This window comes from Prionailurus viverrinus, chromosome A3, assembly GCF_022837055.1.
Source record: "Prionailurus viverrinus isolate Anna chromosome A3, UM_Priviv_1.0, whole genome shotgun sequence".
Classification (NCBI taxonomy): Eukaryota; Metazoa; Chordata; class Mammalia; order Carnivora; family Felidae; genus Prionailurus; species Prionailurus viverrinus.
Genome location: NC_062563.1, coordinates 79,714,137 through 79,738,095, shown reverse-complemented (window position 1 = coordinate 79,738,095; position 23,959 = coordinate 79,714,137). Strand labels below are relative to the sequence as shown.

The 23,959-nt window shown below is 44.3% G+C and overlaps 1 protein-coding gene across 1 annotated transcript in view; it reads right to left on the bottom strand.

Moving 5' to 3' along the window:
* The window catches only part of LOC125162940 (translation initiation factor IF-2-like), a 27,827-nt gene extending 3,868 nt beyond the window's left edge, over positions 1-23,959 (bottom strand). Inside the window, exons 1-4 of the mRNA XM_047854446.1 lie at positions 23,795-23,959; positions 21,962-22,172; positions 14,004-14,995; positions 12,900-13,015 (exon numbers count right to left, since the gene is read on the bottom strand). Coding sequence (XP_047710402.1) covers positions 12,941-13,015; positions 14,004-14,995; positions 21,962-22,172; positions 23,795-23,959 — 1,443 coding nt within the window. The 3' untranslated portion in view covers positions 12,900-12,940. The remainder of the gene's footprint in view (positions 1-12,899; positions 13,016-14,003; positions 14,996-21,961; positions 22,173-23,794) is intronic.

The window sequence follows — 23,959 nt, the reverse complement described above, 5'->3', positions numbered from 1 at the left end:
CCTTAATTTGCATACAAAATGTTGTGTGTATATGTGTATGTATTCTATTGACGATGTAGTCACACCCCATGGCTTTTATCAGGGTCTAGAAATGCGCTGTCCAGTATGGTAGCCACTAGCCACATTTGGCTATTGAGCACTTGAAATGTGGCTGGTCTGATTTGAGATGTGCTACGAGTGTGAAATAATACACACAACAGACTTTGAAGATTTAGTACAAAAAAAGACTGTAAAATAATCCCAATAATTTTGATACTAATTACATGTTTAAATGGTATTTTTATACATTCGGTTAAATAAAAATATAAATATTAAAATTAATTTCATTTGTTTCCTTTAACTTTTTTAATATGGCTACTCGAAAATTTTAAATTCCATATGTGGCTTGCATTGTATTTCTATTGAACAGCGCTGGTCTAGTACCCCAAAGCCAGTGTAATTAGGAAAATCGAGTTCCCATGTAACACGGCCTTGGGCTACACTTTTTTGATAGGGAGGAAGAAAGGAAGAGGGAGGGAGAAAAAGGGACAGTAAGAGTGGGGAGGAGGCAGACAGAGGGAAGCATCAGAAGGCCATTCTGGTTCTGGCAATGCCTCTGTGGTATTCTCAGAATAAAAAGAGATGTTGGTTTAAAATATTTCGCATCCCTATGATTCACCTGAGATGGGTATGGTCCCAGATCCTGGGTCCCACTTTATTCTGTAATGCCACCAAGGGTTGAACGGAAAAGACCAGTTTAATATGCTGATGAAAAACTTTTCATCATGCTGAATATAGCAACGTGAAATCACAGTCCTTAAAGGCATCAACCACATGTCTGAAGATGTGTATGAGACAGCGCCCCCCTCTTTTTTTTTTTTTTTTTTTTTTTGAGAGCGAGGAGAGGGGCAGAGAGAGAAAGGGAGACACAGAATCTAAAGCAGGCTCCAGGCTCTGAGCTGTCAACACAGAGCCCAACGCAGGGCTCGAACTCATGAACTGTGAGATCATGACCTGAGCTGAAGTCAGATGCTTAACCAACTGAGCCACCCAGGTGCCCGAGACAGCCCCACCTGTATAGCATTTTATAACCTTTAATAAAGGGAGGTTGTATGTTTCTCAGTATGATTTAATTTTTATGTCTTTGTAAGCCTTCATATTTAAATACATTCACAAATCAAAACCCCTTTGTCAAATTATCTTGGTTTGGAAAATACGGCTGCTGTACAAATGGTCCCTCCCCAGAACCAAGCTTTCGGCTCAAGAGGGCAATCACTGAGAATCAAGCCTGGGTGTTCCACAAGGCTCTAGCTCCCAGGAGAAGTAGGAGAGCTAATCAAAAGCAACATGGACTAACTAGTTTATGAAAAACCATGTGATACAATCACAGCTAAAAGCTGAATATTTTCACATTCAAAGGAAACAGCAGAGATGCAGAAACAAAACCCCGTTCACCAAGCTGCATCCGCCTAAGCACTTAACAGGACATACATACACGGTCACATTTATCTGATGCCACCCCTGAAAGACGAATTAGTCCCACTTCACAGATGAAAAGGCTGTGGAGGGCGTGGTCACCTGCCCAAGGACTACACCTGGTGCATGGGGCAGTCTGGGGCTTCCTCTTCTTTCCTACACGGCTCCACTCCACACCCCACACTGCCCCCCACCCACCCAGCATAGTAAACCTTCTTGGCAAACAAACCCTTTACAATACACCACAACCACCACACAGGAATCACAAAGTGTATTCAATAGTTTTTCAAATGCCCAACGTATACAGCAGAAGCTTGGACTTAAAAAACAAAACAAAAAAACAGATACCTCACCTCGGTGTCATCTACTTCATTTTCTTCAGAAAGGCTGAGTATTTCAATCAATCCCTTGTGCTTTGCACCAGATTCTTTAATTACACTTAAAATGAACAAAATACATTCTTCAATTGTAAAGTAACAACTGGTTTATGCCAAACTGCCTTAACTAAACAGCCCACCCTCCCCACAGGGTGCACCACAGATGGTGACAACGCAAGTTCAAGGCTTTCCCAGCACACAGGTGTTCTCCTGGCCCACAACAGAGATAGGCAAACAGCAAATGTGGAGGTAAAACCCAGCCAATGAAAGTGCACACAAAATTAGGGGCCAGGTGGAGGCATGAGACGAGTAAGTGGGCCTTTAACCCATGTTTCTGTTTTCCTCCCCCAATAATCTTTACCAGGATCAAAGCAGGATAAAGGGCTGTCTTGAAGAGCAGTCACATAAGGGATGGGAGGCCAGAAAGGGGCACAGAGTTGCGATCATGGAAAGCGTGAAGGGAGACAGGCTGTGACTTAGGGAAGTTGTGCTTGGGCCCCACGCAGCTAGATTTCTTTCAATACCAAAGTGCTGATTTCAGTGACAACATCAAGATGGCAATGTAGTTATTCCCAACTTCAGTCCCCCTCACAAGACCAACTAGCAGCTATCCACAGGCAAGACACCACTGAGAATCCCAGAATGCAGAGGCAAGGCAGATGCACCCTTGGTGGGCCAAAGACAAAGAAGGACCAAAGAGAAGGGTAAGAGAAGTGGTAACACTGACCAAACTGCCCCTCCCGAGGCCAGCACAGAGCTATGGTTTCTTCAATGGGAAAAAAGTGGACATCCAGATCCCCGAGCATTGTGGGATGCTTCCTAGGAAGCCCATCTGGGTCTCAGCTATCAGGGACCACTGGGAATCAGAAGCGGGGGCAGGGCTTTCAATAACCAGAGCGCAGATCTTGTTGGACGGTGTTCTTGCTTGCAGCAGTGCATGAGCAAAGATCCCAGCCAGTGACTCTGCCCATCTGCAGAGCTCAGCTGGTACCCTATGTGACCAGGGCGCTTGGTTGGCAATTATGCCTGATTTGGACTCCTAGTCAACTGGCTGAAACCAGCTGTAGAGCCCATTCTACTGCCCCACCCAGGCAAAGAAGCAAATTTGCAGACCCACTCAACTGCTGACGGAAGCCCGACCACAGAATCTGGGCAGCCACAGAGCCCATCCTCTAGCCCCACTTGGGCAGGAAGCCAAACCAGCAACCCTGCCCAACTGTTCAGCACAGCTTCTGGTCCTATAAGCAGGGAGCCTGAAGAGTGTCCCTAAGCAGCCTTGAAGCCCAGCCTACAATTCTGCCCAAATGCTGGACACATCTTGTGGCCTTGTCCAGATAGGGACCCCAGGCAGTGACCCTACCCAGCCACAGAGCATAGTCCCTAGCCCCAACCAACTACAGGATACAGCTGGAGGTCCATCCCCACCAGAGAACCCAGCCAGCAATGTTGCTCAACGGCAGAGCACAACCAGAGGCTACCTGTTCTCGAAACCAAGCCTGCAGACTTCTGGGGCACAGTCTGATCACAGAGCACAGCCTGAGATCAGGTCCAATCATGAAACTCTGCCTGTGGCCTGACCTCAACAGAGTCTAGCCAGCAGAACCATCTGGTCAGGATGGTCTAAGACCCCACCCAACCAGGAGCAATGGTGGAGACCCACCCATAGTCCTGCCCAATCAGAGCCCAACCAGTGGCACTGCCTTTCCAGAGGACACATCCAGTAACCCCACCGGATCAGAGGTAACTACAGAGCCCAGCTAGTGACCCCAAGTGACCATGTAACACAGCCAACAGCCACACCCAGTCTGAAAGCCTGCCCAGCAGCCCTGCTTGAACACAGAGCCCAACAAGCAGATCCACCCTACCAAGGAGCCCAGCTAGTAGAGCCCTGACCCCCAACCTCAGAGCATGAGCAGTGGTCTCACCCAACTAGAGACCCTGACAGCATGCCCTGCCTACCATGAATGCTACTAGCTGACCCACCCAGTAACCCATTCAAGCTAAGCTGAATGGTGAACATTTTTCCTACTGAAGCAAACTGGTTAAGTCTGGAAAAGGAAACCACTTATATGTGCAGATACCAATGCAAGGAATTAAGGCTCATGAAGAATCAGGTAAACATGACCCCACCAAAGGAAACTAACAAAGCTCCAATAACAGATCCTAAAGAAATGGAGATCCATGAACTATATAATCAGTAATTAAGAATAAACCTCTGGGGCACCTGGGTGGCTCAGTCAGTTGAGCATCCAACTTCAGCTCAGGTCATGATCTTACCACTTGTGGGTTCGAGCCCCAAGTCAGGCTCTGTGCTGACAGCTCAGAGCCCGGAGCCTCCTTCAAATTCTGTGTTTCTGTCTCCCTCTGCCCCTCCCCAACGCTTTCTTTCTCTCTCAAAAATAAACAAACTTTTTTTTAAAAAAAGAATCAATTTCTTGGGGAGCCTGGGTGGCTAAGTTGGTTGAGCGTCCAACTCTTCATTTTGGCTCAGGTCATCGTCCCAGGGTCAGGAGATTGAGCCCTGCATCAGACTCCACACTGAAGCCTGCTTGGGATTCTCTCCCTCTGCCCCTCTCCCCCACTTGCACTCTTCTCTCTCTAAAATAAATTTAAAAATTTTTTTAATTAAAAAAAAAAGTTACGTTTTAACTAGAAGGACAGACAACTAAATAAAATTAAGAGAATACATGAGCAAAATGAGAAGTACCACAAGGAAACAAAGCAGAAATCCCAGAGCTAAAGAATACAATGACTGAAGAACTGCACAGAAAGCTTGAACAGCTAAATTGACAAGCAGATGTAAGAACTAGTGAATGAGAAGATAGGTTATTTGAAACTGGCATCATAAAAACATAAGAATGTGACGGGCTCCTGGGTGGCTCAGTTGGCTAAGCACTGGCCTTCGGCTCAGGTGATGATCTCAAAGTTCATGAGTTTGAGCCCCACATCAGGCTCTGTGCTGACAGCTCAGAGCCTGGAACCTGCTTCAGATTCTGTGTCTCCCTCTCTCTCTGCCCTTCCCCCACTCATGCTCGGTCTCTCTCAAAAGTAAATAAATATTTAAAAAAATTTTTTTAAACATAAGAATGTGTAAAATCCACCAATAACAGTAATATACATAGTATATATATATTAAGAGTAAATATATAGTCAAAGTTAGATCTAATATTGTAATGGTGTTGCATAATTCAATTACAACTCTAATTTAAAAGCTAAACATACTAAAAATGATCCTAACTACAATAATTTATTACTAGATACAGAATATAAAAATATGCAAATTATAACATCAAGAACCTAAAATATGAGGAAGGCAGAAGTATAAATTTCTGTATGCTATCAAAGGTCTTAGTAGTTTAAATAGCATGTTATAAATATAAGACATTTCATGTATGTCTCAGGGTAACGACCTGAGGAAAACCTGTAGTAGGTACACAAAAGATTATGATAAAGGAGTTAAAGCACACCACCACAAAAAGGCATGAGATCACCAAGGAAGACAGCAAGAGAAGAAGCACGAACATTGGATCTACAAAACAGGCAACAACAAAATGGCAAGTGTAAGTTGTTACCTATCAAGAATTACTTTAAACATAAACCATTAAATTCTCCAATCAAAAGACACAGAATGGCTGAGTGGATTAAAAAGAAATAATAGAGACAACATCCAATAATCTGCTGCCTGTAACACAGAGGCTCACTTTAGCATGATAGAGTGAGCGGGTGAAAAAGATATTTCAAGCAAATGGCAACCAAAAAAAAAAAAAAAAGCAGGAGTAGCTATACTTGTGTTAAACAAAATATTAAGAAAAAAAGATGGTCAAAAAAAAACCTAAGTAAGGTTGTTATATCATGGTAAAGGGATCAATTCATCTAGAAGATATAACAACTGTAAATATTTATGTACCTAACATTGAAACACCTAAATATATAAAGCAAATGCTGATAGATTAACTAAAAGGAGAAATAATTGGCAATATAATAATAATTGGAGACTTTAATACCCCATACTCAACAGTGGAGAGATCACCCAGACAAAAAAATCAATAAGGAAACAGCAGATTTGAACATTATAGACCAAATGGAACTAACAGACATATACAGAACAATCCTTTAAATATCAACAGAATATACATTCTTCTCAAGGATCCACACAACATCTTCTGGGATAAATCACATTGGACACTAAACAAGTCTCAACAAATTAAAAAATATAAAAATTATAATAAGTATCTTTTCAAACCACAATGGTATGAGGCTAGAAAGTAGTAACAGGAGGAAAGCTGGAAAATTCACAGATACATGGAAATTAAATAAAACATTTCTGAACCAATGGCTCCAAGAAATCAAAAGGAAAATTTTAAAAATAACTTGAGACAGGAGTGCCTGGGTGGCTCAGTCGGTTAAGAGGCCAACTTCGGCTCAGGTCATGATCTCACTGGTTCATGAGTTCGAGCCCCACGTCAGGCTCTGCACTGACAGCTCGGAGCCTGGAGCCTGCTTCAGATTCTGTGTCTCCCTCTCTCTCTGCCACCCCACCCCACGCCCCTGCCACACACTGTCTCTCTCAAAAATAAACATTAAAAAATAAAAACTTTAAAAAAATTAAAAAAAAAATAACTTGCGACAAATAATAGAAACACACACACCAAGACCTATGGGATGTAGAAAAAACAGTTCTAAGCAGGAAGTTTGTAGTGATGAGCACATAAATCATGAAAAAGAAGATTTCAAATAAAGAACCTAACCTTATACCTCAACGAGCCAGAAAAAACAAAGCCCTAAGTTGTCAGAAGAAAGCAAATAAGAAGCATCTATAGATTGAATGCAATCCGTATCAAAATGCCAATGGAATTCTAAAATTTGCATGAAACCACAAAAGACCCTGAACAGGCAAAGCAATCCTGAGAAGGAAAAACAAAGCTGGAGGCATCATAATTCCTGATTTCAAACTTTACTACAAAACTACAGAGATCAAAACAAAATAGTAGTGACATGAAAACAGACAAAGACCAATGGAACAGAATCAAGAGCCCAGAAATAAATCCATACATATATGGTCAACTTGTATTTGACAACTTAAGCAAGAATACTCAATGGGTAAAAGACAGTCTCTTCATTAAATGGTACTGGGAAGGTGTACCTGCATGGCTCAGTCGGTTAAGTGTCCAACTTCAGCTCAAGTCACGATCTCATGGCTCATGGGTTTGAGCCCCATGTCGGGCTCTGTGCTGACAGCTCGGAGCCTGGAGCCTGCTTCGGATTCTGTGTCTTCCTCTCTCTCTGCCCCTCCCCTGCTCATGCTCTCTCAAAACTAAATAAACATTAAAAATTTGTTTTAATAAATAAATGCTACTGGGAAAACTTAATATTCACATGCAAAAGACTGACACACTGGACCCCTATCTTATACCACTCAAAAAAACTAATTCAAAATGAACTAAAGACTGAAATGTTAAGATTTGAAACCATTAAACTCCTAGAAGGAGGATAAAAGCTCCCTGACAGCAGTGTTGGCAGTGATTTTTGGATGTAACACCAAAACCACAAGCAACAAAAGCGAAACAAGTAGGTCCATCTGAAACTAAAAAGCTTCCGCAAAGAAAAAAATCAGTCAACAAAATGAAAGGGCAACATGCAGAATGGGAGAAAATATTTGTAAACCTTATGTGATAAGAAGTTAATATCCAAAATACATAAGGAACTCCTAAAACCTGACAACCACCCAAAAAAAAAAAAAAAAAAAGAAATAATAATCCCAGTAAAAATGGGCAAAGTACATAAATAGACACTTATGCAAAGGAGATGTTTAAATGGATGACAGGTACATGAAAAGGTACTCAACATACTAATCATCAGGGAAATGCAGATCAAAATCACAATGAGGGGGCATGTGGGTAAAGCAGCTGACTCTTGATTTTGGCTTAGGTCATGATCTCATGGTGGCAAGATCAAGCCGAGAGTGGGAGCTTGGGAGTCTCAGCGTGGAGCCTGCTTAGGATTCATTCTCTTTCTCTCTTTCTCTTTCTCTCTCCCCCTCCTCTCCCTCTTCCCCACTTGCACATGCACGCTGTCTCAAAAATTAAAAAAACAAAACAAAACAAAAAGATCTATGGGAACAGGGGCACCTAGGTGGCTCAGTTGGTTGAAAGTCTGACTCTTGATTTTTGGCTCATGATCTCAGGGTCATGGGATCAAGCCCCCATTCGAGCTCCAAGCTGGGTGTGGAGACTGCTTGGAATTCATTCTCATATTCCCTCTCTCTCTCTCTCTTCCTCTCCCGCTGCCCCTCTCTCCTGCTCTCTCTCTCAAAAATAAAACAAAAAAATTTTAAGTTGAAAAAACAAAAAACCAAATCACAATGAGGGATCACCCTACATGTGCTGGAATGGCCAGGATCAGAAAGAGATAACAAGTGTTGGTGAGGATGTGGACAACAGGGAACCCTTGTGTGCTGTTGGTGGGAATGCAAATTGATGCAGCCACTGCGGAAAACTGGATGGAGGTTCCTCAAGAAAATTGAAACAGAAGTACCATATGATCCAGCAATCCCACTTCTGGGTATACCAGTAAAACCTTGGTTTGTAACCAGAATTGTTCCAGAAACATGCTTGTAATCCAAAGCACTTGTCTACCAAAGTGTTTTCAAGCTGTGCTTGTTGTGGGCTCAGTTGTGATCGGTTGTGATCATGTGCCATTTGGCGTCACCTACTACTCGCATTGCAAGATACTGCTCATTTTTTTTTTATTTTTTAAAATTTTTTTTTTTTTTCAATGTTTATTTATTTTTGGGACAGAGAGAGACAGAGCATGAACGGGGGAGGGGCAGAGAGAGAGGGAGACACAGAATCGGAAACAGGCTCCAGGCTCTGAGCCATCAGCCCAGAGCCTGACACGGGGCTCGAACTCACGGACCGCGAGATCGTGACCTGGCTGAAGTCGGACGCTTAACCGACTGCGCCACCCAGGCGCCCCAAGATACTGCTCATTTACTGAGTTAAAATTTACTGGAAATGTTTGCTTGTCTTGCAGAACGCTCACAGAACAAGTTACTCACAATCCAAGGATTTACTTATATCCAAAGGAAATAACATCACTATCTAAGAGACATCTGCACCTCCATGTTGACTACAGCATTATTTACAGTTGCTAACACATGGAAACAACTGAAGTATCCACTGATGGATAAATGGATAAAGAAAATGTGGTGTACACACACACACACACACACACACACACACACACACACACACACACTATTATTCAGTCATAAAAAAAAAGGAAATCCTGCTATTTGGAACAACATGGATGGACCCTGCGGGCATTATGCTAAGTGAAAAAAAGTCAGACAACAAAAATGATATCTCATTTACATGTGAAATCTAAAAAATCAAACTCCTAGAAACAGAGAGTAGATTGGTGGTTGCAGGGAGCCAGTGGTGTTGAAGGTGGTCAAAGGAAACAAAGGGTCCAAACTTCCAGTTACAGGAAGAGTAAGTTCTGAGGATATAATATACAGCCTGATGACTACAGTTAACATTATTATATTATATATTTGAAAGTTAGTAAGAAAGTAAATCTGAAAAGTTCTCAACATACACACACAAAAATGGTAACTACGTGGGATGAGAGATGTGTTAACTAACCTTATTGTGATCATCATTTCTAATATATACACACACACACACACACACACACCCCATCAGGCCATATACCTTAACCTTATACAGTGTTATAAATCAACTGTGTCTCAATAAAGGTGGGAAAAAATTAAAGTTTAATTTAAAAAAGAAAAAAAAATGACCAGTGTTGACTCTTCCCCAGAGGGTCCCACTTGCCACCTCTGGGGCTCACTGCTAGAGGAGAAAAGCACAAGGGGTGAGGGTAGGGCATCCTCAGCCTGCCCTCTAGCTGCTGTCTTGGAGTAGCTGAGTCTTATCTCACAAAGGAGGTGGTTGCCACTTTGAGGTGAGGGAGACAGAAGAGACACAAGGCCACGAGATTCCCTGGGACACTCGGAGCCCTGTGCTGGGGGTGGGGTAGGGTGAGGGTGTAAGGTGCCAGACCCTGCCATGTCCAGCCAACAGCAGACAATGAAGGAGCAACAGAGAGAAAACCTCTAGCCAGAAGGTCCCAGGCAGGAGTGGACTTTTGACACTTGTGGAGCACCTTCCTGGGCTCAAGCCCAGCTCTAGCAAAGCGGCCAGTAGGGCAAAAGCCCAAGGCCAGCTTGCTGTGGAACTCTCTAACTCAACTCTCAAGAAAGGAGCCGACTCCTGGGCAAAGGCCCAAACTTTAACTCAGTACAATCTTCTACAACTAGATCTCTCCCTCTCCCCTCCTCTTCCTTTTCCCCTTTGTCTTCATATCCATGATTATTTCAACAAGTATTCATTGAGCCCAGACTGTCTGTCAGCCAGGAACTAGGCACCACGGCAGAAACTTACTCTTTTAACAAACACACAACGTTCCAGACAGTGATCTGGGCCTGGAAACAAAACCAATCCATCCCTAACCAAATGACTTAAAGAATGAAAACAACACAAATATTCATCAGCTGATGAACAGATAAACAAAACATGCTATATCTGTACAACAGAATATCATTCAACCATAAAAAGGAATGAAACATGCTACAACATGGATGAGTCTTGAAAACATTATGCTAAGTGAAAGGAGCCAATCACCTCCATGTGTGACCCAAAACTATAAAAGTCCTAGAAGAGCACAGGCAGTAATTTCTCTGACACTAACCACAGCAACTCTTTTCTAGATATGTCTCCTGAGGTAAGGAAAATAAAAGCAAAAATAAACTATTGCGATTACATCAAAATAAAAAGCTTCTGCACAGCAAAGGAAATGATCAACAAAACTAAAAACCTACTGAATGGAAGAATATATTTGCAAAAGATATATCCAATAAAGGATTAGTATCCAAAAGGTACAAAGAAATTCTACAGGGGTGCCTGGCTGACTCAGTCAGTACAGCCTGTGACTTTTGATCTTGGGGTTGTGAGTTTGAGCCCCACAATGGATGCAGAGCTTACTTTAAAAAATAAAAATATTTTTTTGAAAATAAAAAACTTCTATAACTCAACACCAAAAAAATAAATAATCCAATCTTAAAATGGGCAAAAGACATGAACAGACATTTCTCCAAAGAAGACATACAGATGGCCAACAGACACATGAAAAGATGTTCAACATCACTAATCATAAGAGAAATGTGAATCAAAACCACAATGAGAGATCACCTCACATCTATCAAAATGGCTAAAATCAAAAATACAAGAAACAGGGCACTGGGCTGCCTCAGTCAGAAGGGCAGGCTTGATCTTGGTGTCATGAGTTTGAGACCCACATTGGGTGTAGAGATTACTTAAATAAATACATATTTTAAAAAACAATAACAACAGGAGAAATAACAAGTGTTGGTAAGGATGTGGAGAAACGGGAACCTTCCTGCACTGTTGGTGGGAATGCAAACTGCTGCAGCTACTGTGGAAAACATTGTGAAGTTTCCTCAACAAATTAAAAATAGAACTACCCTATGATCCAGAAATCACACTACTGGGTATTTACCCAAAGGAAATGAAAACACTAATTCAAAAAGATATGCACCCCTATATCTATTTCAGCATTATTTACAATAGCCAAATTATGGAATATTTTATTCCAAAATATATATATGTGTATATATATATGTGTGTATATACACACACAGACACACACACAATGAAGTATTATTCAGCCACAAAAAAAAAATGAAATCTTGCCATATGCAACAACATAGATGGATCTCGAGATCCATCCAACATTAATAAGTCAGAGAACGACAGATACCATATGATTTCACTCATATGTGGAATTTAAGATGAGACCGAGTAATATATACAATTGTTCAATCCCTATATTGTACATCTGAAACTAATTTAACACTTATGTTAACTATACTGGTGTTAAAATTTTAAAAAAAGGGGGTCATTCACAAAAGACCACATACTCTAGGATTCCATTCATAGAAGTGTCCAGAAGAGGCAAATCCACTGAGACAGAAAACAGATCAGTGGTTGCCAAAGACTGGGAAATGACTGCTAACGAGTTCAGGGGTTTTTGTGAGTGATGAAAATGTTCTAAAATCAACTGTAGTGACGGCTGCACAACTCTGTGAGTGTGCTGGAAACCACTGAACTGCATACTTTACATGGATGAACTATATGGTATGTGAATCAGATCTCAATAAAGCTGGTATTTTTAAAAATCCCTGCCCTGATGAATGGGGGCTGGAGGGCAACCAGATAAATAAAATATTTAAGTAACCATATAAAGATACCAAATAACAGTGCTGTGGGGGAAAATAAAGTGGGAAGGGAGACAGTACAAGGAAGGGACCTGCGATCTTTGTATAACAGAGATAGGTGGCTTCACTCAGGACAAGGACCTGAAGGACCCAAAAGAGTCCGCATGCAGAGAAGAGTGTTCCAGCAGCTCCAGAAAACTCTAGGGCTCACAAGTGCCTGGCAGACAAGAGTCCAGCTGCAATCAAAGAGCTCTAAGCAGGGATGCCTGGGTGGCTCAGTCGGTTAAGCGTCCGACTTTGGCTCAGGTCATGATCTCGCAGTCTGTGAGTTTGAGCCCCGCGTCGGGCTCTGTGCTGACAGCTCAGAGCCTGGAGCCTGTTTCAGATTCTGTGTCTCCCTCTCTCTCTGACCCTCCCCCGTTCATACTCTGTCAATCCCTGTCTCAGAAATCAATAAACATTTTTAAAAAAATTAAAAAAAAAAGAGCTCTAAGCAGCTGTGTGATGGGAGAAAGGGAAGCCCCCAGCTTGTCGGACATGACAGAAGGGTATCTGTAACTATGAAGACCAATTCAGGGGCCAGTAAGTGCTAGGCTCATATCAGGAGTTCTAAAAATATCTGCTGAACAAATGAATGATAAATGAACCAACTCTGCCCCAAGGCTGCCTCCAGCCCTAGCTGTCCCCTGAGCCCCGTTACCTTTCCAGCTCAGTCTGATGTTCCACTCATAGAAGAAATCCCTTGCGGCTGCTGCAAGAAACCTCACCTTCTACCTGCTTCAGCTCACTGATCACACGGTGTCCAGTCTCATTCTCCACGACGATGCCCACCAGGAGGTCGCAGAGCTTCCCCTTGGACAAGCTGGTAGCATCCCGCTCTGTCCTGCCAGGGACCAGAAAGGAAGAGCCATGAATGGAAGCCCCAGCTGGTATCCACATGCCCAGGCTGGGGCATCAGGGCAGTGAGATCCGCTCATCTCCTCTCAGGCAGCCTTGACAGACCTACCAATCTCAAAGTTCCAAATGTGCTTCTTAAATCAGATTTCCACCAAATATCTTTTCATATTCCCGCTCAGTTCCTTAGGATACTATTATCCACTATGTAAAGTAGTATTTTGTCTTCAAAACACTAGCTTATTTGGGGGCAAGGGGTCTAGCAATCTCACCCATTGGAAATGGATGGGCAAAGCGGCCATACAAAAAGGCAGTAATAACCGAATTAATTTTAATCACAAGACAAATGATCAAGTGTTTTCACACATATATTATCTCATGCAATCTTCCCAAATAAATGCTTCCATTTTAGGGAGTGGAAACGAGGTGAGAGAAGTCCCTGGTGTGTCATGGAGACAGTGCTGGGAAAGGAGAGGCCAGGGCTCCCTCAATAGGCCGCTCACAAGCTGACGGCTTTACTCTGCCCTGACCTGCCTCAACATCAGCTTAATGGCCTTGAGGTAACACAGCCCTCAGTGATGCTGCATCACCTCCTGAAACTCTGGGGCAGAGAGGGAGGCAAGTATCAAGCCCATGTTCCAGATGACATCCAAAAAGGATGTGCAACCGCTCAAACTCCTAGAAGGCGGGGCTCACTAAAAGCCAATCGAGTTAGATCTACAGCTGAGATCCAATTTCCTGCTCTTTCCACTACACGCAGACCAACGGACAAGCGCGCACACACGCGCACACTCTAGCTCCTTTTAACTTCTAGAAACATCAAGAGGGGTGGGGGGTGGGGGAGTCTTAAGGTCACAGACTGTCAAAGTTGAAGAGGTAAGTCAGACACCATTCGTGGGGCCCAAACCAAGTTTCACAAGAAGGAAACTGCAGTTCCACAGCCAAGTGCAGATAAGCCCCCAGGTCTCCGGACTCACCTGAGGCTTATTTACAGCAGCGCGCTGAGCGGCTGCGGGGGCGGGGAGAATCCTCTGCACTTGTGCAGGCCCCGCCCTACGGAGGGAGCGCCGCGGCCCGAGAGGCCTGGCCACCCCACCCCGCAGGGCACGGGGAGCCCGGTGCTCGCAGAGGGGCCCCACCATCCCGCCCGCCGCTGCGGAGGAGGAGGCCCGAAAGCCGCGGCCCCCGCCCGGCCGCACCAGTGCCAGTTGTTCACATTGGTCCCGTCCTCCCGCTCCTCCACGATCCAGCGCGGGTCCCCCTGGCCCCATTTGGCCATGTCTACGCTGACGGAGCGGCCTCCGCGGAGAACAAGAAAAGGCCTCCGTGCGGGATGCCCTGCGGCTTCGTAGCGACGTTTCCGGCCTCCGAGCCCGAGATCCGAGCGTTCGCGGCGCCCAGAAGGTGCCAGAAAATCCCGCCCCCTGCGCCGCCCCGCCCCGCTGCGGGGCGCGGAGAGAGCAGGAGCCCTGCCGGGGATCCGGAGGCGGGGTCGCGCGGAGCAGTGCAGAGTTGGGGCCGGGAGGCCGCGAAGGCCAAACGGGGTCGCACGGTCTGGGAGGCAGGGCTGATGGGGGCAAGGCGTCCGAGAAGTACGGCTGGAGAGGGGCGCGATCCAGGAGCCCCGGGCCCGCCAGGGGACTCGCAGGTGCAGAGCCCAGGAAGGGGACCTTCGGCCGCCTGCAAAAAACCGAGACGCCGTTTAAGGATTCTTTATTACTATCGCAGTGATTATTTTCAGTGCAAGCAAGTGGTGGGTAAGAGACGCCTGAGGGAGGTATTGGGGATGCAGCTGGCAGGCTGTCAGCGGCCCCGCTAACGGTATTCGGTGAACCTGGTCCTGGAGGATGCGCCCCGAGCACTTGATCACCCTGTTCGCGGTGCGACAGACTCCAGCTCGGAGCGCGCGCACGGTGCGCTGTGGTCTGTGCTGTGCGCACGCGCTTCACGCCGCAATCATATTCTGTTCCTGCAGAGTTGGTTCACCCTGGTTCTCACGCCTTTCCAACACCTGTGCAAGCAGCACGAACTGCCAAGTTCTGTTACTTCAGAAATGTTTACATTCTATGCACGTAATAATCCTTCATAGATGACCAAAGAATGTGATTGCAAGCAAAAAAAAAAAAAAAAAAAAGTGATAGCAAGCGCCTATTATTGGAGCTTACAGCAATTTTTCAATAATTAAGTGGATGTTGATGACTTCTTTCACAAATTTTCACCGTCCTACAAAAACTTTGCACCAACTATATGGACACTGTTACTAAGATGTCAATGGATATTTGTTTAGCAGGGAAAACGAATAATGACAATGAAAGGGTGGAAGTACCTGACTGTTTTCTTCCTTTGCCTGTGTTCTGTGCTCATCAAATTTACTGGGGGAGAACATTTTCTCCATTTGCTTACTGGAGCTGCTACATTCCAACATCATCTTCAGAAAAGCTTTCCCAGTTGAGTAAACAAACAAAATAACATTGATCCCCAAACAAAATAACATTGTAATTTCACCTTTCATAGCTTTACTTCACCAAAGGCATGAACGCTGACACGAGGTGTCAAATAAGGAAGAATTGCAGTGGCAATAGTAAGTGGGCATCGTTTTCTTGTGGATTCGCTGTTTCATCTTTTATCTAATTCATAAAGACGGGCACCTGGCTGCCTCAGTCCATAGAGCATGGCTCTCTTGGTCTCGGGGTCCTGAGTTTGTTCCCCACATTGTGGGTAGAGATTACACAAAGAATATTACTAATAGAACATTACATGGTAAGATTTATATATATATATATAAGTAACCTGGGGGAAAACAAGACTTACCAGAAAACATACAAAGGCAGAAGCTATAATTACTAAAATTTTATGTGAACAAAAATATTTTCTAACTTTTATACAAAAAGAAATTATACAAAAAGAAATAAAGAAGTGACTTTATTAAAATGGAAGTGGAAAAGGTATTATTCTTTGTAGGTAATTGATCAAGAATTAAATTGACCTGGGGCACCTGGGTGGCTCAGTCAGTTGAGCACCTGACTCTCGGGTTTGGCTCAGGTCATGGTATTGAGCCCCCGCATCTGGCTCTGCACTAAGCGTGGAGCCTGCTTGGGATTCTCTCTCTCTCCCTCTGCCCCTCTCCCCACAGCTTGTGCTCTCTCTCAAAAAATATAAATAAGTAAATAAAAATAAAATTTTAAATTGGCCTAAAAGAAATTGCTCCAAAAAATAATTTTCACAAAGAAAATCTTCAGAATTAATGTAATTATTATTAAAATATTTGTCTTTGGGGCACCTGGGTGGGTACGTTGGTTAAGTGTCCAACACTTGATCTCTCTGTTTAGGTCATGACTTCACGGTTCATGAGACTGAGCCCAGCATCCAGCTCTGAGCTGATAGCTCAGAGCCTGCTTGGGATTCTCTTTCTCCCTCCCTCTCTGCCCCTCCCCTGCTCTCGCGTGTGTGTGTCCTCTCTCTCTATCTCTCTCTCTCTCAAAATAAATAAAAATTAAAAATAAAATATTTGTCTTTAAAAACCAGTGAAGGGTCTCAAAGAAATATCTGTACACCCATGATCACAGCAGCATTATTCACAACAGCTAAAATGTGGAAGTAACCCAGTGTACATTCACAGATGAATGGATAAACAAACTGGTATATACATACAGTAGACTATTATCCTTACAAAGGAAGGAAATTCTGACATATGCTACAACATGGATCAATCTTGAGGTTCACTTTATGCTACTAATGTGAACTTAGCATATTAACATTATGTTAAGTGAAATAAACCAGTCACAAAAAGACAAATACTGCATGATTCCACTTATCTAAAGTGTTTAGCGTAGTCAGATTCACAGAGACAGAAAGAATAGTGGTGGCAAGGGGCTGAGGGGAGGGCGGCATGGGAGTTATTGTTTAATGGGTGTAGAGTTTCAGTTTTACAAGATAAAAAGAGTCCTGGAGATGGACAGTGATGATGGTTGCACCACATTTTGAACGTATTCGATACCACTGACCTGTACACTGAATGGTTAGGATGGTAAATTTTGTTATGTGTGTTTTGCCACACACACAAATCAATGAATCGATGAGTAAAAGACGGTTGGAGAAGAGCATATTCACACAGTATGAAGGTGCCTCACACACACACACGCACACAAACTCATACAGTTTGCCGCTTAATTACAAAAGGGAGAAGTGATCTTTACAAAGGAGAAATCTGGATGCAAGAGATGAATCAGAGGAATCTACACCCAAAACCAAGAGCACACTGTATACTCTGTATGTTAGCTAACTTGACAATAAATTATATATAAAAAATAAAGGAAGTTTTTTTCCATTTCTAAAAAAAAAAAAAAAAACAGTCACAGCTCTACATCCTACTTCTTACAGCACGGAAAAAAAAAGAGGGAGAGAAAACGAGACTGACCACCTTAACCAAATGATCAAACTCAGCATCACCAACAGTGGAGCAAATGGACATGGATATACCGTCACCCATGCAGTATTCCTGTGCAAAGTGCTTAATCTGAATCAAAGCATGCAGAAACAACCAGAAAAGCCCAAATTGAGGGAAATGCTGCACGATGGGGCTGGCTTGGACTCTTTGCAAATAAACATTTCGTGAATGTCAAAGGAAGACTAGAGAGGGGTGCCAGGCTGTGGCTCAGTCAGAGCATCCGACTCTTGATCTTGGGGTGGTGAGTCTGAGCCCCACCTTGGGTGTGGAGACTATTTTTTAAAAAGGGTGGCACCTCTGTGGCTCAGTCAGTTAAGTGTCTGGCTTTGGCTCAGGTCATGACCTCATGGCTCGTGGATTCAAGCCCCGCATCAGGCTCTGTGCTGACAGCTCAGAGCCTGGAGCCTGATTTGGATTCAGTGTATGCCTCTCTCTCTGCCTCTCCCCCCACTTGCGCTCGGTCTCTCTTTCTCAAAAATAAACATTAAAAAAAAGAAGAAGACGATGACCGAAGAAATGTGACAACTAAGTGCAATGCACAATCCTAGAGCTCCTGAATCCAAAACAGTTTAAAATGACAAAATTGGGGAAATTTAATTTGCATTTAAATTGCATTTCAGACTGCTTATTGAATAACATTGGGTCAATGTTAAATTTTCTGAGCATTGAATTTTGGTTAGAAAGGAGAACATTCTTGTTCTTTGGAGAGAAGGGCAGATTATTTAGGGGGTAAAGTGTCATGAGGTCTGCAATGAACTGATTCGGAGAAAAGAAACAGATAAAGCAGGTGTGGCAAAATGTTGACAATTTGTGACTCTAGGTGAAGAATATCTGAGGGTTCCTTGTACTATTCTTGCAACTCCTCTGTAAGCTTGAAATTTTTTTTCAGAATAAAAATTGAGGGAAGAAGTTCAGTCAAAACATCTTCAGGCTCAAAGCAGTGGGCTCCACCCTTTGTAACCATCTGTTCCTAAGATGGGTTAATATCACACCACAACATTTACTGAACTGCTACTGTGTGTCCAAATCTGCTCAATGATGTAGTGACTGCAAAAGTGAAGACATGGGGCTCGGGCTCTGGTAGAGGAGACCAGTGTGACTTCATCTTCATGGCAAATACAGAGCACCCTGGGAGCACGGAGGAGAAAGTGCCTAATTTGACTGCAGGGAGTGTGGTGCTTGGGCAGGTCTTTTCTCAGAGGAGGTTTGAAGAGTGAGTAAGAGAAGGAACAACAGAGGGATCAGCTGTTCCCAGAAGCGTCCAGGCACAGAAGCCTCAAGAAGCACACAGTGCCAAGGTGGTGATGAATGGGAGTGATATAAGGGGGTAACAGGAGATAAGCGTGCAAGGGGCCAAAATGTCCAACATGAAAAACCTCGTTTGCCTGGCTCAGGAGCTTGGATTTTGTAGGATAGACAACTACATGGACGGAAAACTGTTCAGGTGATCTAAATGGAGAAATGTCACAATCGGACTTGTGTTTTAGAAAAATCATTCTTGGGGAGTCTTGGTGGCTCAGTCGGTTAAGTGTCCAACTCAATTTTGGCTGAAGTCATGATCTCATGGTTTGTGGGATTGAGCCCCATGTCGGGCTCTGCGCTGACATGTGGAACCTGCTTGGGATTCTCTCTCCCTCTCTCCTCCTCCCCCATCCTTGCTCACACATGCAACCTCTCTCAAAATAAACTTCAAAAAAATTTTTAAAAAAGAAAAATCATTCTTAATAAACTTTGCACAATGGACAGGCATGGGCCAAAAACTGGGAGGAAGGAGATTTCTTAAGGTGGAGATGAGGCCACAGATTAGGGAGAGATTTGAAAGTTGAGTCTGTGAGCCAGTCAGATATTGGAGTGTAGCAGAGGAAGTGTTTTTCAGTGGCTGAGACTTTGTACTTGGTTAGTCAATATCACCCTGAGAGACAGGAATGAAAAGAGGCTGGGAGAGGGCTTAGGTTAGAACTCCAGAGAGCAACATTCAAGGGATGAGCAGAGAAGGTGGAGTCTGAAAAGGAGCAACTGAAAGAGGAAGAAAACAAAGAAGGCATTTCATCATGGAAGCCAAGGCCCATAACAGAGGGAGTGGTCAGCAGTGTTAGATATCGGAAAGTGCAGGTAGGATAAGAAATTGTTCTCTGGATTTAACAAGAGTGTTGATGGGCCCTTTGCAGAGAGCAGTGTCAGTGAATGATGGGAGCAGAAGCTAGGTCACAGTATACAGAGGAGTTATGGGAGGTGAGTAGGTGGAGGGCGTGCTTTCAAAATGTCTGACAAGGACAAGAGAAATGGACAGTAGCTAGGTGGGCATATGGGATGGAGGGAGGTTTTGCCTTTTCCCTTTACAAGTTTTCATATGCTGATGTGGACTAGCTGGTGAGAAAAAGGGATCCCTGTCCAGATGGTGGGGCAAAGCCCCAGAAGCAAGGGGAGGAGTGGAGTCCAAAGGCAGGTGAGGTCAACATGAGATAGGAAGACCCAGAGAAAGGATAAGAATGGATGTTTTGGGGGCACTTGGATTGCTCAGTCGGTTAAGCATCTGACTTCAGCTCAGGTCATGATCTTATAGTTTGTGAGTTCGAGCCCCACATTGGGTGAACTCAAGACCCACTTCAGGTGAGCTCGAGTCCTGCTTTGGGTGAGCACAAGCCCTGGGTGAGCCCCACTTCTCTCTCTCTCTCTCCCCCTCTCTCCTCTCCTCTCCTCCTCTCTCCCCCCACCCCGTCTCTGCCCCTCATGGGATTCTCTCTCTCTCCCTCTCTCTCTCTCTGCCCCTTGCTCACTTCAGCCCTCTCTCTCTCAAAAAAAAAAAAAAAAAAAAAAAAAAAAAAGAATTGATGTTCTTGGGTTTGTTTTGAGAGGGAGACAGAGCTCACACACATGTGAACTGTGGGAATGCGGGGCAGTAAAGGGGGTAGAGACAGAGAGAGAATCTTAAGCAGGCTCCATGCCCAGTGCAGAGCCCTACTTGGGGCTCAGTCTCACAACTGTAAGATCACGACCTGAGTGGAAATCAAGAGTCAGAAGCTTAACCAACTGAGCCACCCAGATCGCCCTGGATGGATGTTTCTATACCAAGCTTGGTTTTTCTCAGTTTGATTTGGGGATGGGGAGAGAACAACTTTAGGTTTAGGCATCTTGCCTAAAGTGAGCATGATGTCCTGACAGACTTTGGGGGGAAGAAATGCAGAATGTTCTAAGTATGTGTTTCTTCCCATCTGCCCTGGGGTAAGCCCAAATCATAGTCACCTTTTCTACACATAACTAACTCCACCACATTTTCTCTATGTCTACAGAAAGGAGTTGAAAAGTCTATGTCCAGGATTGACTCTTACAATGCATTAGAGAATCAGAACTTTGATTCAAGTTTCACATCACAGTAGATCTATGAGCTGCTAAGATTCTGCTGTTGAGAAAGTCACTATTCTATTTTTATAATCCTAATGCCTCTGCTGCAGTATGGCTTCATTACACTAACAGTTATTGAGTTACCAATGTACACATCTGCCCTAAGCACACGATAGCCCGTAGGGCACTTTGTATGGCATTGGCTGTCAAGCCATGCTCCCTTCACCCACCAGCTAGCCATGAGGAAGGAGCCCTTCCTCCTCTTCACCCCAAGGCCAGAGCTATGCCAGCACACACTGCAATGTGGGAAAACATCTGATGACTGAATGAAGAAAGGGAAAAATACTTCTCAAACCTGAATGTTCCAGCCTATTTACCTAGGCTATAAAATCAATTCAGTAGGCATCTGCCATCATTTTTATCCTAATGAAATAGAATAGAGTTTAAATTATTGGAGTTATTCCGTATGATAAAGGCAAATGTTATTCCTTAAATCATTCTCTCTCTCTCTCTCTCTCTCTCTCTCTGTGTGTGTGTGTGTGTGTGTGGCTACACTAAGGTGTTGCTTTTTTTTCTAATTGGAAAGCCACAGCTGTAGCAAACACAAAGACAAATACAACAGCTTACAACTACCTGTTGATTTGCTTTGCTCATTGGAGAATCCCCAGTGCCTAGCACACAACAGTTCTCGTAACTATTGGGTGAATGAATAAATTCATAAGAGTAAAGGAAGACATTGAAGGGATTATGAAAGGAGGGAACTGGGCCTTTGAAGGATGGATGGAATTTTGACAGCTAGAAGATGGGAGAGGTAGGTTCAAACCAAAGAAAAAAAGCTTTAACAAAGATGGGGAAGTAATTAGGGGAAGGAGAACATGGTGGGCAATCAGGCTATAATGAGCCGCCCCCCCCCACCCCCGCTTCTTTCCCTCGGAGTACGTGGAGCAGGGGCGGCAGCGGTGGGGTGCGCAGCCAAGGCCAAGATTAAGGCGAGACCCTGGTGACAAGGAATTGCCGCTTAAACAACTAAAAGAGCTGAAGGAGGCACTGTTCCAGCTGCGCGTCGCTTAAGTGACAGGCAATGTGGCTTCCAAGCGCTCCAAGATTCGATTCGATTGTTTGCAAATCCATGGCCTGTGTTCCCACCGTCATTAAACAGGCTCAGCAAAAGAAGTTCAGCCAATTCTACGAGGGTGAGAAGTATGAGCCCCTGCACCTGCGGCCCAGGAATATACGCGCCATGAGCCTCCCGCCCCAGAGAACCCAACAAGGCCAAGCAGCCCGGCAGCGGCAGCGGGAGGAGGCGGTACCCACCGCATGAGGCCTCGGCCTGAGCATCGTCGTCAGTAAAACGCAACTGGGGGAAAAAAAAAAAAAGTCTATAAGGAGGACAATTTGAAGACAGTGTGAAAGCCAATGTGCAAAAGGCTTTTTAGGGGCGCCTGGGTGGCTCAGTCAGTTAAGTGTCTACCTTCGGCTCAGGTCGTGATCTCACGTCCGTGGGTTCACGCCCCATATCCGGCTCTGTGCTGATAGCTCAGAGCCTGGAGCCTCCTTCGGATTCTGTGTCTGTCTCTCTCCGCCTCAGCCCTGCTCCCACTTGCTCTCTGTCTGTCTCTCTGTCTCCCTCTCTCTCTCAAAAAAATGAATAAATATTAAAAAAAAAATTTTTTTTAAGTCTTTTTACACCAAGAGTTAAGTAAATGTGTGCTGGGTTCTTCTCCTGCAGCAGTGTGAGACCATGCTGGCAGGCTGGAAGCCCGATGTCTGGACCCAGGTCTTGGATCCAACACCTAAATTCCTAACCTCTCTGTACTTTACCATTGTAAAATGGGGATGGTGTTACCCCTTATTTAAATAATTAGATACGACTACTAGTAACAAAATAGCAGTAACAAAATAATACCGAACAAGCTATTTTCCTCTCATGTAAAAACAGGCAGTCCATGGCAAATATGGAAGCTATGCAATCACTGGAGCCCTGAGCTTACATCAACGATCCTCCACATGGGGCTTCCACATCAGGATTCAAGATGGCCCCCCAACACATCCATATTCCAACCAGCACAAAGAAGAGAGAGCCAAAATACATCCTCAACCTTTTAAAAAATTTTTTATGTTTGTTTATTTTTGAGAGACAGAGAGAGAGGCTGGAGGAGGCATAGAGTGAGGGAGACAGAGGATCTGAAGCAAGCTCTGCATTGACAGAAAGCCTGATATGGGGCTTGAACCCATGAACGGTGAGATCATGACCTGAGCTGAACTCAGACACTCAACCAACTGAGCCACCCAGGCGCCCTACCCTCAACCTTTAAGACACAGCTGGGCACTTCTGCTTAGACCCTATTGGCTATAACATGTCACATGGTAATTCCTAGGGAGGAAAACTGGGAAATACAGTCCTTATTCTAGTCTGCCACAAGCCCAGACCACATTTGGGAATTCTGTTACCAAAAAAGAAGGAAAAAATAGATACTGGGGGACAACTAGCAGTGTCTGCCACCCAACCTCATAGGCAGTGTGAAGTTAAAGAAGCTAATACAACTAAAGCTATTAGAACAGTTCCAGGCATGTAGGACGCACTTGATAAATGTTTCCATTGTTTTCTCCTCAGCCTCCCTGTGATTTTCTCTACTCCTATACAGCGCTACCACCAAACTCCAAATCTCCTAAGTTGACATTCTAGCCTAGGTTTCCCAGCCAAGCCAAAGGCGACTCCTGTAGCCAATGATCTGCTTTGTCAAAGACGGCTTTACAACCACTCCCATATCCTTACCTGCAGGAATAAGGAGAGATAAAAGGGGGGTGTGCCTCTCTTCTTTTAAGGGCATGACTCAGAAGTGGCAGACATCACTTCTACGCCTACCTCAATGGCCAGAACTTACATGCCACTAGAGAAAATATGGAGGAGGGTGTTGTTACTATAAAAAAGACAGGTAGAATGGATATTTAGAGAATAACCTATAAGCCCTGGCTCACCGCCACTTCCCTGAACCTGCTCCTCCTCCTATTTCCCTCCTGGTTTCTCTCTGTAGGCCGTGGGCATCGCCATCTGTAGTAATTCAAGGGCTGGATGTGCCACTCAGCTGTGACTCTGCCCCGGCCTTGTCTCCAGAGCATCACACTGCACAGCTCAAGCACCAT